The sequence below is a fragment of the Podarcis liolepis genome (genome assembly GCF_965112155.1).
Source record: "Podarcis liolepis genome assembly, chromosome: 12".
Classification (NCBI taxonomy): domain Eukaryota; kingdom Metazoa; phylum Chordata; class Lepidosauria; order Squamata; family Lacertidae; genus Podarcis; species Podarcis liolepis.
In genome coordinates this window covers 39,780,038-39,795,482 of record NC_139563.1, presented here as the reverse complement: position 1 = coordinate 39,795,482, position 15,445 = coordinate 39,780,038, and the positions used below count along the sequence as shown (strand labels likewise).

The 15,445-nt window shown below is 42.0% G+C and overlaps 1 protein-coding gene across 2 annotated transcripts in view; it reads right to left on the bottom strand.

Annotated features, from left to right (window-relative positions):
- Nucleotides 1-15,445, bottom strand: part of KCNH8 (potassium voltage-gated channel subfamily H member 8) — a 150,512-nt gene that overhangs the window by 38,610 nt on the left and 96,457 nt on the right. For both annotated transcript variants that reach the window (XM_083467882.1, XM_083467883.1), the window contains exon 8: nucleotides 2,923-3,120. In XM_083467882.1, the coding sequence (XP_083324008.1) occupies nucleotides 2,923-3,120 (198 nt within the window). The remainder of the gene's footprint in view (nucleotides 1-2,922; nucleotides 3,121-15,445) is intronic.

Here is a 15,445-nt window from a genome sequence, read left to right as displayed (position 1 = left end):
CATTCTGCTCACTTCCCTTACATTAATATTATTATAGGTTTTGCTTAGCTAATTATGAGAGTAAATCACATAAAGTTTACTCATCTAATTAATAAGACACTGCTCCTCTTTCAGCTGATTATAATCACAGCTATTTGTTTTCAAAACAGAACAGGGATATTAATACAGCTGGAAGGAAGACTGTTTTTCCTCATTCCCCAGCCCCCCTCCTTTTTGCATGAATATTTTCCTCAGTGTTGAGAATATCTCACACTGTCAGCTTTTCAATTCCTTCTTAATGAGGAAGTTATAACAGAGAACAGCCATGCAGGCTAGGTCTGGAGTGAACATTAGGTAATGATAAACATTCAGCACCAAATCTAGGACAATCAGTTCAATATCACAAGCTGCTTTACATAATAGGTTATTAGTAGATTAATTCAGTGTGATATTTGATAGCAGTAACTTTCTTTTCCAGTGCTAACTCTGGTTTGTTTGTTTTTTCTTTTTGTATATCTATATTGTATTCAGCAAGCTCTAGGTTGTTGGGTTCTCCTTTTACTCATGGTAGGAACATGAGCGCTGCTGAACTAAAGATCACAGCCATGCAGAGTGGGTCCAAAGCAAGATTTGAACAAAACAAAGGTCCGTATAGTTAAAGCTATGGTTTTCCCAATAGTGATGTATGGAAGTGAGAGCTGGACCATAAGGAAGGCTGATCACCAAAGAATTGATGCTTTTGAATTATGGTGCGGGAGGAGACTCTTGAGAGTCCCATGGACTGCAAGAAGATCAAACCTATCCATTCTTAAGGAAATCAGCCCTGAGTGCTCACTGGAAGGACAGATCCTGAAGCTGAGGCTCCAATACTTTGGCCACCTCACGAGAAGAGAAGACTCCCTGGAAAAGACCCTGATGTTGGGAAAGATGGAGGGCACAAGGAGAAGGGGATGACAGAGGACAAGATGGTTGGATAGTGTTCTTGAAGCTACCAGCATGAGTTTGACCAAACTGCGGGAGGCAGTGGAAGACAGGAGTGCCTGGGGTGCTCTGGTCCATGGGGTCACGAAGAGTCGGGCACCACTAAATGACTAAACAACAACAACAACATGTAATTTAAGGGTACAGCTGCTGGGAAGAGGGCAATGGCCCATCAGTATTAGGGATGTTGTGTTGGATGAGTTGCCGTTAGTAAGGCTTGAGGATGTGGACACGGTGCTTGTATTGTTCTGCACCTTGCACTCTGGTCTCTTGTGTCTATTGGCTTATAAAAACTAGCAGGGAGGGGACAGCTAGCTGGGCTAGGGAGGTGATTGCCTCCTTGCGAGAGGGAGTGGTCCTTGCCTGCTTGAAAGAGGCAGTAGTAATTCCACTCCTCAATAAATCCTCCCTGAATTTGGAAAATCTAAGTAATTATTGGCCAGTTGCCAGTCTCCCCTTCTTGAGCAAGGTTCTTGAGCTGGTGGTCATGGACCAGGTTCCGGCGCTCTTGGAGGAAACTGATTTTCTAGATCCATTTCAATCAGGGTTTAGGCCTGGTTTTGGCACAGAAACAGCTTTGGTCACCCTGTATGATCGCCTCTGTGACTTCTATCAGCTTTGGCTGGTGGGCACAGCTGCATTCCCGTCTGGACAGGGATAGCCTAACTTCTGTCTGTGCTCTGATAACCTCTGGATTAGATTGCTGTAGTATGTTATATATTGAGGCTGCCTCTGAAGATGGTTTGGAAACTTCAGCTGGTGCAGAATTCAGTGGCCAATATAACACCAATGCTGGCCAGACTGCACTGGCTGCCAATTAGTTTCTGGGTCTAATTCAAAGTGCTCCTTTTGACCTATAAAGTCTCAGCAGCTCAGGGCCACAATACCTCAAGGACTTCCTCTCGTCATATGGACAGTCCTAGACCCTGGGATCATTATCTGAGATCCTTCTTTGTGTGCCTGCTCCACAAGAGGTATTGAGAGTGCCAACACGAGAGTGGGCCTTTTCTGCAGTGGCTCCCCGCTTGTGGAATGCTCTCCCCAGAGAGGCCCACTTGGTACCTTTGTTACATATTTATAGGCACCAGGCAAAATCTTTCTTTTTCCACGAGGCCTTTTGGGTTAATTAAACAATTTATGAGCATTTAAACTCTCTCTCTCTCTCTCTCTCTCTCTCTCTCTCTCTCTCTCTCTGTGTGTGTGTGTGTGTTGTTGTTGTTGTTGTTGTTTTTGTTTCTTATTATCACATGCATTTTTGTGTTTTTGTATTGTAAACTGCCCTGTGGTCTTCAAATAAAGGGCAGTATAGAAATTTACTTAATAATAGTAACAACAACAACAACTTGTTTATCTGTAGCATGCCCCAAACTCTTGTTTTTTAAGGATGGAGTCTAAAGTTCTGTGCTGCACGATGAATATTAATGCTTCGTTTGACAATAACTACAACAATCACAGCTGTGTGGTGTGAAATTTGCATGGCTTAATTAGTTAAGCTGCAATGTTGTCAATCTTACAGCCTAATACATAACAAAATGCGTTTTTTTATAATGTTTTCCGACGAACCTCAGCCTTGCTTTAAAAAGGCATCATTGATTAGTTTACTATTTAGAATTTGGTTTAATTTGTACTGAAGTATGAACTGAAAATATTCCCTCAACCCCGGCCCAATGTTGTTACTTTAATAGAAAATTAGAGTTGTTCTCAGACTTTTAATAAGAACAGACACTGCTATTTACAAATGGAATTTCAATATCTTCACGTAAAATGACTTCAACCAGTCCTATCACTAGTAATAACAACTGGTAAGGGTTCTTCTTCATATGCTGACTATGGAAGGCACATGGCTGCTCCTACAATTATTAACCCTTCACAGTGCTGTTGCATGCACCATAGTTCTGAACTACTGCATTCCCACCCCCACGCCCCAGATTCTCCTTTCTTGCACTTAATTCGTTTACTTACCCCCTATCAGCATTGTGCAAATGGAAAAAATCTTTTCAGCATCAGTGTTGGCTGAGACGTTACCAAACCCAACGCTGGTGAGGCTGCTGAGGGTGAAGTACAGGGCAGCAATATAGGCACTTCTGAGGGATGGGCCTCCCGATGTATTATTGCCAAGGTAGGGAGACTCCAAACGTTTTCCTAGTTCATGAAGCCAACCTGAAGTCAAAGAAACATAGCCTGTGATCAAACTCTACGGAGCCACCATTCTGCTGCTTCATAATACCTTGAATCCAGAAGATAGGATGTTTGCTACTTGATTCTGAAAACAGTTAAGTGCATCCACTTTCAAATATCTTACCAATCACCCGCAGTCTGATATAATAACTAAGGACACAGGAATTATTTCTACTATGAAGATGACACATTTAAAAAAACACAAACACAATTCTACTGCCTTGGCTCATGAGACAAGTCTCTGTACTGATGTAGGATGTTCCAGGTTGACTACCAAAATGGTAAGTGCATGTACGTCCCACTTTCCCTTCAAACTCCCTATCAAAACCCACCTCTCCAGTGGAAGTGTTCAAGTGTTCTGCTCATAGAATGGATGGTAGCACTTCAGACTGCAGGCAGATGGTCAAATTCTTGACTGCTTCTCTGTGTCAAAAACTAGACAGCACATTAACCAAAGAGTTGGCACAGAACCTTTCTCCCTGTTCTACTGTTCCATCTGCAGGGCTTGGGTCTACTTGAAAGAGCATTCAAAACTGAAATACTTTCAAATCCAGAAGGCATTTGGGGGGGGGGGAGTTGTTATTTGACATGTGGGCTGCATCTTACCAGATCATTTCCCCAATCTTCCATACCCTCCAACGTTCCTCAGATGAAAATAGAGACATTTGGATTCTGTGTTTCTGTTGCTGGCCCTGCTGGAGTTACTCATTCCCAGACAACTGGTCTTCATTGACTCCCCCCCCCCCTCATATTTTGGCTCCCCCAGCCCCCCCATAGAGCATTTCCTACCAGTTGAAGGGTGGGCGCCACCACTGGAACACAGCACAATTCTTTCCAGGGCAGCAGCAGCCATGGAGAGACAATGGGATGCTCCCTCATAGCCACTGCCACCAACGCTCAGTGTAAGCACCAGTTCATCCTCCTCCCTGAGTTTGGTGGCGGCACCACTGGCAGGGGAAATAGGGACATTCTGGGATCAAATCAGAAGCCAGGATGGCTTTTGTAATTCTGAGACTGTCCCTGGAAAATCGGGACACTTAGAGGGTATGCATCTTCTTGTGTATGACCTGACTAGTACTCAGCCCCTCTGGCCACACTGCATTTATTTATTTTTGTACACCTTTCTTTCATCACGAAACCCATAGCAGCATGCATGCAGTTCCTAGACAGTCTCCCATCATTGCACTGAAGTTGCTTTTTTAAAAGTAATTTTGCTAAAAGTAATTATTTCTTTTTCTCTATGTCTGTTCTTAAATGCTAAGGTGGTTGGTGGTATTGCAAAGGAAAGCAAAGGCATGAAAAGGAATCAAAAAACCGAAGGGGTCTTTTAAGAACATGAGCCATTGTTAGGGAGCAATTTGATACTTCTGAGTAGCTCCCTTTTTGTGTTTTGAAGTCTTAAGATTCCGAGTATCGCACAATGGAAGCATAATTTGGTATTCTGACCTATTTCGAACAAATCTTTGTGGGATTTTCCTGCATGGGGTTTCTATTTTTGACCTGGCATAAAGCTTGAATTTGCTGATTTAAGCACAAAGTGACAGATAGAAAGACAGAAAGCTTTAGAGTTTAAAAACACTGCTCTTTACAATTACTCTGTCTGTTCGCGAAAGCTCCTTACAATATTTCTTTTACAAAGTGAACAAAGTTCTTCTATTTAAAACACCAGGCGGTAAATTTGTGATAAAACAACTCATAATAGTTTAAATGACCAGAGAATATATTTTCTTTTTGTAAATCAGGATACATACAGTAGTTGAGTTCTTATTGTCCAACAAAACATGTGTAATTTGTTAACAAGCTGTACCACATGACAGAAAGTAAATATTACAGAAATAGTGTTCATATTGCCCTAGAATAGCTTTGCCTCGATTCCTGTCTATGCCTCATACTTTTTGAAAGCTCATTATTACTGTATTTTTTGCTCTATAAGACTCACTTTTTCCCTCCTAAAAAGTAAGGGGAAATGTGTGTGCGTCTTATGGAGCGAATGCAGGCTGCGCAGCTATCCCAGAAGCCAGAACAGCAAGAGGGATTGCTGCTTTCGCTGCGCAGCGATCCCTCTTGCTGTTCTGGCTTCTGAGATGCAGAATATTTTTTTCTTGTTTTCCTCCTCCCAAAACTAAGTGCGTCTTGTGGTCTGGTGCGTCTTATAGAGCGAAAAATACGGTAACTACATATGATTAGGTTTGATCAAGTGTGAAATACATTCAGAAGAGAGTATGCACACACAAAACCCTGAGAATGCTGAATTCTGGCCTCGATGTAAACTTCTATGGGAGCAAGACAGGGCATGTGACCCTCGATCAAGGACAACTGAAGGCACCAAAGACTCCTGAGAGTTATGTGCTGGCCTATCAAACCACAGAGGACTAAGAGCAATGACTAAAGGGAAAGTCAGCATTGTGTAGCAAACAGATCCTTGAGACCAGGGAACAGAACAGACTACATCTATATTCTCCTGCACTCCTTGACATTTATTGCCTTGTACTGACCCCATTGGTTTCAGTTTTCATTAAAATAGTCTGTAAATAAGCTAATAGACTGCATTGTTCATTTTGGAGTAATAAAAGTACATTTGGAGTAATAAAAGTACTAGAAGTGAAGGAAACCAAACCACTAGCCTCAAGACCCTTTGATGGCATCTTGAATAAATGACAGAGCATGTCCTTGAACTGGTCTCTGGAATGATTCAAAGCCCTAAATTGCCCCGTCTCCACCCCCATCGTCCAGCCCAGACACTGAGGTCCAACTCCAAGTGGCCTTCTGGTGGTTCCTTCATTGCGAGAAGTGAGGTTACAGGGAACCAGGCAGAGGGCCTTCTCAGTAGAATGGCCTCCCATCAGATGTCAACTATCTGATTTTTGGAAGACATCTGAAGGCAGGGAAGTTTTTAATACCTGGTGTTTTACTGTGTTTGATGATTTAATTTGTTGGAAGCTGCCCAGAGTGGCTGGGGCAACCCAGTCACATGGGCAGCATATAAATAATAACTTATTATTATTATTATTATTATTATTACTAGTTAACAGTACAGAGATGCCATGCTGCTTCTTCTGCACCAGACATCCATGTGTTCACTGTGGATGTCTGCAGAGGAAAGTCTAGGCTCATAGAGCTTTACACAACAAGACTTCCCTGGTCACTCAGGTTATAATTAATTATTATCATGCCATTTATTATTTTCGTTCCACACCTTCCTTCTGGAGAAGCTTGGGCCCAGCTAACAACAACCTTACAATATAACACAGGTATCATGAAATGATTGTCAAAATTATAGAAGATTAGTAAAAACCTATGAAATCCAATGGCTGGTGCTAAAACTCTCATTGTTCTAATATACATCTAGGCACCACAAGCCTAGCAAAACTGGTATGTTTTAAGGTGAAGCCTAAACTTTGTCAGTGTGGGGGACGGTATCAGCATTCAGATTTCCAGGGCATTTGGTGTCAGGCAGAGAAGGTGTTAAGCACATCGACCACATTTAGACTGTCCCATCTGGTCCTTGTCCTCTGTGTTCTTTTTTCAGGAACTCAGCAAGCAAACCTGACATGCACACCCTGAATTGCGAAGGTGGAAGGGAGTGGGTACCACTTTAGAGCAGTTAAAACGAAGGAGAGGCCTCCTTGAATCTCAGTGTTCCTTCATGGTTTGTATCCAGACCTTAACGTTATTTCACTCCATTTCTCAGATGGTTTTTCAAAATGGCAACGTAATTAAAGTGCGTACAGTTATTAATCAACAAGCACAAAAGATAGGTGGGTGCACAAATGCTTCTCTAAATCAAGGGGATTACTGGACTCATATTATGACCTTTCGGAAATCTCCTCCAAAATGAATTGTAGGTAGAGGGATGATTTCACACCGTGTTTTGTTTATCCGTTTCTGGGAAGAGTTCCAGTGTTAGATGAAAATGTAAATGTGTTTCTCGGCTGGGATAGGTGATGACGGTAGCATTTACAGCCAGCAGTACAAATATCTCACATTTTACAAGTCCTCCCCCGTTCTTAAATCACAATCTGTCTATGTGTTCTGCATGCATCCACTTATATATGGCACAAGAAGGCTAGGCCCAACAAGATGCAAACCAACAACAGCAGTAACCAATGTGCAGTAATCCTACTGTTACTGGGTCCACCATAATTGAGCAGAAGGTCCAATAGGTCTTCTTTTCCTGTTTATGCAATGATCACAGAATACTAGCTTGGACATTTGAAGGATGTATAGCAATGGGGAAGGCATCTTAGAAAAATTCCAAAGCAAACTCGCCTGATTAGATATGGGTGGATCATGACACGAATATTATCATGAGTCCACTTCAGAGTCTGCACTCTGGAGAATTACTTTACTAGGTGTCCAAGAATTGTGAGCTGCTTCATTACTTTAAAACTGTTTTTTGATTAAAAAGTCAAAGCAGAGCATCAAGCCACCCACATCCTGGGCTGGCTAGTTTGCGGGGCTCCTTGCTGCCGCATGCTGTGAATACAAATACAGTAAAATTCCCCTGGGGAGTGATCAGACATGATGATGTTCCAAAACTCTTGGGGGAACAACATAAAAAAAACACGACTCCTTCCACCACGAAGCATAGAGACACAGAGAGAGTCACCTATGATTTCTGATTATCTGTTAGGAAAAAGAATGATCAGGAAGGAATATGGCCGCCCCAATAGTCTAACTTGAACACTTCTCTTACAGTCAAAACTCAGAGGAGAATGAAAGGTAAAGGTAAAGGACCCCTGGACGGTTAAGTCCAGTCAAAGGCGACTATGGGGTTGCAGCACTCATCTCACTTTCAAGCAGTGGGAGCCAGCGTTTGTCCACAGACAGCTTTTCCAGGTCATGTGACCAGCATGACTAAACTGCTTCTGGCACAACGGAACACCGTGATGAATGCCAGATAACACAGAAATGCTGTTTACCTTCCCGCCTTAGCGATACCTATTTATCTACTCACACTGGTGTTTTCAAACTGCTAGGTTAGCAGGAGCAGGGACATAGCAATGGGAGCTCACCCCGTCATGCAGATTAAAACTGCTGACCTTACGATCAGCAAGCCCAAGAAGCTTGGTGGTTTAGACCACAGCGCCCCCCGCGTCCCACAAAGAGGAGAATGAAGACCCATGAGAAGAATCCTGTTTATTTACTTAATTATCCCTCCCCCCCATCACTCTATGATTGGAGCAGCCTCATAGAATAAGTCACTGTGATTAAAAGCAAAACCTGTCCGTCAAAGGGGAACATTCAAACATGCACAACCTCTCTACTTATTTCTACAAATTACCGCAAACCATATAAAAAACTCCACAACACACCAAGTTAATCCCCAATGTGATTCTGCACATGTGTGCTTGGAAATAAGTCTCATGGTATTCAATTGGATCATAGTCACAAGTAAGTAGGTCTTGAATTGCAGCCCCTTCTTTGAGCTTTATCTAATAAACACAAGATAGTTACACATTTACAGCGCTGAAACACAAAGATTCCAAAATAAATTTGCAATAAATCTGCCTGTGTATCAACTGGCCACTTAAAATATAGCACTAGCAGAGAATCCTCTATTTAAGCAGACAGTTTAGGGTCAAAATGGCGCTGTGGGTTAAACCACAGAGCCTAGGACTTGCCGATTAGAAGGTCGGCGGTTCGAATCCCCGTGATGGGGTGAGCTCCTGTTGCTCGGTCCCTGCTCCTGCCAACCTAGCAGTTTAGCCATGCTGACCACATGACCCGGAAAAACTGTCTGTGGACAAACGTCAGCTCCCTCAGCCAGTAAAGTGAGATGAGCGCCACAACCCCAGAGCCGTCCGCAACTGGACCTAACGGTCAGGAGCCCCTTTACCTTTTTTATCTGGAAGAAACTTGGGTCTGCCACCGCTAGACTGCATTTTCCATGGAAGTAGCATTGTACCAGCCTGTAGCACTATTAACTCCTGCTGTCACAAACTGCCATCAATTTAATTGGTCTTTCCCCTTGTTACTATTTGCAAAACATCAGGGTTGCCTTTCCCAGAACGTCAAAAACCATGTCAGATTTCTTCGGGATATTGTGATTAGCTTAAAAATAATGAGTTTCTATTCTTTTCTTTTCTTTTCAAACAATGCATCGTTTTATTTTGGATACTCGGCCTTTATAGTACACTGAAACTGTCTTAAAGCATTTCTTCGCAAACAAGTAAAACTTAGTCCTTGTTGTCACTGATGTAGTAAATTAGCAGGTCAATCTGCATCTAGACCAATACTGCTAATTTACTTTGCTGGCTTATATTTTGCTGCCTAATCCATTTATATTTTTAATTGACTGACCTGTTTTAAAATTTCATGCTGTTTTCCTATGCTGATTTTCTCATTTTTAAATGTATTTTATTTAATGACTATGCAAGGTGCCTTATGGAGGTTATGCCCATAAATAAGAATGAAGATGTGTCTTGCCTATAAATCAGGATAATGGTGATGAACCAATCCTATGGTCCCTGGAAGGGTGTCTCGTAGGATTTGGTGGAGCTCTTTCTGTAGATGGAGAGGGAGCTATGCCCTCAAAGAAGAAAGTCAACTCCCAGAATTATTCTCTGCTGTCAGTGTTTCCACAACAAAGAGGGGGGAAACAGGGGCATGTCAGGTGTGGATCCATGGAGCTGTGGATCTATGGGATCTAAAGCCTTACCATTTCCCCAGAATGTGGGAAGGGAGAGGGTTGCCCTGTTCTTGGGCTGGTGTATTCCTTTTTCTCCCATTTAGACCAATGGGATGAGATTTATTTTTTAAAGGCTATGGAAAGGTGGGAAATAAACAACACTGTCTGGTCCACTGGCACAAGCATAACAACAACAACAACAACAACAACAACAACAACAACAACAACAACAACAACTTTATTATTTCTACCCTGCAACAACAACAACAACAACAACAACAACAACTTTATTATTTCTACCCAACAACAACAACAACAACTACTTTATTATTTCTACCCTGCCCATCTGGCTGGGTTTCCCCGGCCACCGAGGGCCTTCTGGTGCTTTCCTCACTGCAAGAAGTGAGGTGACAGGGAACCAGGCAGAGGACCTTCTCGGTAGTGGCACCCACCCTGTAGAACACCCTCCCAACAAGACATCTGCAGGCAACACTGTACTGGGAAATTTTTAATGTTTGATATTTTATTGTGTTTTTAATATTCTGTTGGGAGCTGCCCAGGGTGGCAGGGGAAACCCAGCCAGATGGGCAGGGTATAAATAAATTATTATTATTATTATTATTATTATTATTATTATTATTATTCATGTCTACTCAGAAGTAAGCCCCAGTGAGCTCAATGGAATTTATTCCAGGTAAATGTGAACAGAATTTCCACTTCTGTTAAAATTATTGAGAACAGAAACACTAAGCTAGGGCAGAGAGAAAGATCAGATACCTGCCAAGCATTTGTATTGTAAAAACTCAGCTGTGCTCTACTCTTTTGGGTAAAGTGTGACTCTGGGTGCCAGTTCTGCTAATGTATGGCAGCCTTCCTCTGAAGCGGTAACAGTGAAATTAAATAAAAGGAAGCTAGAAGTAGGTCAGCTACAGGTTTCCACGTAAGATTCTCCAGTTGCTATCCAAAGAGCCTGCTGCTAGTTTGCCAAAGAGAACACGCAGTTCCCTGGCTACAATGCAAAATGGGTTTTAAAAAACAGCAGAAAACATCACCTGCAGCCTCATTAGCCAAGGAAACTGACCAACAGGCTTCAGCAGCACTTGGAATATTAATATATTGGGCAAACTATCAGCACAATCCCTTTTAACACTGACAATTTCCAAAAGTTATAAGGGGGCGTGAGTCTTCAAGCTAGATCGCCCAAGGGTTGAAAACTGCCAAATGCGATTTTTCGCTTGCTTAGAACTGCTTTTTGCATCTGGCATTTGTGAGTTAAAAACGTTAATTCATGCTGAATACCATTTTTAAAAGAAAAGCTACATAGGTAAAGAAAAGGCAGTCTCATCATTTATTTCCGATTGACCATAAAGTAGAATCTATCTGGTACTGAAAAGCTGGTCCAACATTTATGCCTGAAGGGCTGTTCGGTGTGGTGCAGAGGCGTACCTAGGGTCCCTTGCACCCTTGGCAAGGACCTATACAGTGGTACACCTCAGGTAAAGTACTTAATTTGTTCCGGAGGACCGTTCTTAACCTGAAACTGTTCTTAACCTGAAGCACCACTTTAGCTAATAGGGCCTCCCGCTGCCGCCGCGCCGCCAGAGCACGATTTCTGTTCTCATCCTGAAGCAAAGTTCTTAACCCGAGGTACTATTTCTGGGTTAGCGGAGTCTGTAACCTGAAGTGTCTGTAACCTGAAGTGTCTGTAACCTGAGGTACCACTGTATCAGCACAGACCGAAAAATCACTTTACTGCAATACCAAACACCTTTGTGCTGCGGTGCAAGAAGGATGGGAAGCTTCCCCCGTGTTTGATCTTGCTGCGATAGCAGTGCTGCGGCACCATACATTCCATACAACATACACTCCATAGTTTGATAGGTGAATTTTGTGCCCCTCCTGGGCCTGGGCCCCCAGTAGGGGCCAGTTTTGCCAACCCCTAGCTTTGTCTCTGATGTGATGTGGACAAGCCACAGTTAGACTAGAGGATGTAAACTTCTCCTCCCCTTTCCCCTTTCTTCCTGTTTAGGTGTGAGAACTGAAGAAGAAGAAGAAGAAGAGTAGTTTTGGATTTGATATCCCTCTTTATCACTACCCGAAGGAGTCTCAAAGCGGCTAACATTCTCCTTTCCCTTCCTCCCCCACAACAAACACTCTGTGAGGTGAGTGGGGCTGAGAGACTTCAGAGAAGTGTGACTGGCCCAAGGTCACCCAGCAGCTGCATGTGGAGGAGCGGAGACGCGAACCTGGTTCCCCAGATTACGAGACTACCGCTCTTAACCACTACACCACACTGGCTCCCTGAAGCTGAAGCTTTTCCCTTCCATTTTAAACTAACCACAGCTTGCTGTAACATTCAACACCAGACAAACTGTGCTTTGTCGTAACTATGGTTATTAAAAAAACAAGCCAACTTCAAGCCATACTATATGACATGCTCATCTTCTGCAAGGCTTCTGTTTTCCTTTGTGCTATTACTTACCAGCTGTTCAGGTTTGTCCCTACATCTGGAACCTGCTGCTTCTTAGTAGCTATCTTTTTAAAAAAACTTATGGGAGACTATTAATTCTAAACAGCATTTTCTTCTGCAAACTCTTATGATGCTTAAAAAAAATCAGAATCTATTGTTTCATACTGCCTTCCCCCCCCTTTTCATGCCTGTTCCCTCACCACTCCAATTATATTGGTTACATGTGAGCTGAGAATTGTCATTTTTTTTTTATTTACAGCATCCTGTAACTGTAGGTGTTTTATAAATAAAATATTTTGCAGGTGGGCATTGGCCTGAACTTGCAGGCTCTACTTCTGTCCAAGCAGCTCCAGGAGGAACAGTCCCATGAGCTCCTGTACTGCTTCACTGAAATCTTCCTCCATGTCTCAAAACAGTGGTTGCCTTGAAATTCCCAGACTGGTGCCTAATTCACTCTGATGTCACATAACTTTCCTAAAGTATAAATCCTATTTATTATAATATAAATTCCTCATCAATAATGCAGTCATACCTCTTGTTATGTTTGCTTCAGGTTAAATCTTTTCAGGCTGCGTCCTGCGGCGACCCGGAAGTACCGGAAAGGGTTACTTCCGGGTTTTGCCCCTCGCGCATGTGCAGATGTGCAAAATTACATCGCGCGCATGCGCAGAAGCGGCAAATCGTGGCCCGTGCACGCGCAGACGCAAGTTGCGTTCTGCTCATGTTGTGAACGGGGCTCCGGAACGGATCCCGTTTGCAACCAGAGGTACCACTGTACTCACAAATTCCCTCTTACAAAAAGATGGCAAAAGATGGTTTTGCTGTTGAAGAAAACCCTACATGGAAATGCAGTCAAGCAAGGCAATCGGCGTAACTGCAAATGGTAAGCGATCAAGAAGGTGCCTGAGTGCAAATATGCCTGTATTGAAATCTTGGCCCAGACACCAACCCTGCCCTCTGATCTCTGGAAAACTTCACCCAATAGTTTAGACCCTTGTTTACATGGTGTGAAACAGCCTTCCTGGAACTTTGCCCCTTCAGAAAGTGGATGGGAAGTCCTCTTGCATCATAAGCTCCCTAGACATGAAAATGAGCACATTGGTAAGAAGACTAGACACAGATCTCTCTCTTTGGTGTGCCAAGTCTCCACAGGCAGGGAATTTTGACATGAAGGACTATCAAACCATGCAACACTCTCCTTGCACTAAACAGCAACACAGAGGGGTTGTACAACATGCATTTTCTAAACCTGAGAAACCAGCCCTAAGAGACAGGTGGGCGTATCTATATGCAACAATACAGCAAGAGCAAATTGTGCTTCTGTTTTCCCCCCACCAAAAAAGCCACACATTCATGTACCTGTATCTTGAGAAAGTAATATCAGAAGTGATCCAAAGTCAGTTTAATTTGCAAACATTCAGATGTACCAGATTTGCAGACTGGAATTATAACTCCAGATTTAAAGACTGACAGCTTTAGTTACACCTTTGTTACTGCCTTTGTTAGTTACACCTAAATAATGTAATTTGTTTCTGAGGAAGGAAAAAAACTCATAACTTAAATTTTAACCGAGGTAGATATATGCCCTCAAGGATATATTCAAAATGCATACCCAGAGCTGCTGACAAGAATTTCTGGTGACCGCAGAAGCACTAATGAAGAGAATGATGAATGCTTCAGATTCCACTAGCATCAGCCCGGGAAAGCTTCCCAACCATTAAAATCTTTCTGTCAGTATTCTCAGAATATGATGTATGTGACGATAACGATCATGGAAAAGATTTTAGCCTAGTGGCTGTCTTGAGGACGCTGATGGAGCACAAGTATGCAACAATAAACTCTGTACAATTAGTACTGCACCGTTAAAATAGAAGCATGGGACCAAAGGTCAGTAAACTCCCAAGTTCCACCACTTATTGGTTCAAACATACTGAAGGTGGCACATGTAATATGATCTCCCTTCAAGCACAAAAACAAACCATAAAGCAATGCACTTAAGTGTAAAAAGCAGACATTTCAGTGACTGGAGAAGACAAAAGTAGGCTTATTCAAAGTAAATGGAATTAGTTTACTGCTTAAGGTAAGTCACTTCCTTTAATCATTATACACAAAACAGTTCTGAATTGGTTTTTATTTCTCTTTTAAGATGCTGCTGAAATTATAGCTGACAGGTGGGAGATTTGTTCAAGACTGTTGCACAAATAATTTATGGCAGCTTTGATGAACTCAAGGAAGACGCATCTTGACTTTCTGGCCTCCTATTAACCAGCTATCCACGGCTGTCCAGTTCTACAAGATCATGAAGTTCCAAAATATAGAATACATTTTGCAGCCAAGAAGATTTTCAGAGTAATCTGCTTATTGTCTGCACAGATCTAAATAGCACTTACATATACGTCTAAGAACTCAGAGGGAATCTCTTTCATAATAGACCTCTCTAAACTATAAATAATTTTTAAATATTATTATGATCTGCCCTAAGCCCATAGAAAATCAGGACCTAAAATCGGTGTTGAAAATATTAAAGAATCAGGTAACCAAAAGCACTGTCAACTCAAAATTAATTTCATTTTCTCCAAAGGAAGTACGGAATATGGAAAGTGAGGAATAAATAATTAGTCTAGAGAAAGAGATATACTGTATATATAAAACCAGTAGCTATACTTTTGCAAGCAAAGAACTGAAATGCATGGATTTTCAGGAGATTCCTTTTTTCTTTTCTTTTTTACTGGTCACCAATCCTGCACATTTGGTTAAAATGCTGTTGCTTTTTTTAAGTTCATAGAGGTAATGCACAGAGTCCTTGGTCAATGGAGTCAAGTTCTCATTGCCAGCGGAAGAATTAACCTGATGAGAAGCTCTGAGAAATGGTTCTCAGGGAAAACAACGGGGCTGAAAAGTTCTCAAATTTGAGAAGACTGTGCCACAGTTCTTATAAATCTCCTTATAAGAAAAGAATATGTGCTTAATAAATTCAGTTTAAACCTATGCAATATATTTAAATTGCAAATGATCTGGAAGTTTTTGTAGTCTTACTGGTGGTTGGCTGATGTCAGTGTCATTATTTTATACACAAAACCTTTATTTTAATCAATCAATCAATCAATCAATCAATCACACACACAATACACCAGGGTGAGGCAGTAAGTATTGCCATCACTCTCATTTGGTTTTGCGAAATGTTGCATGAAACTAATTCAGAGTGA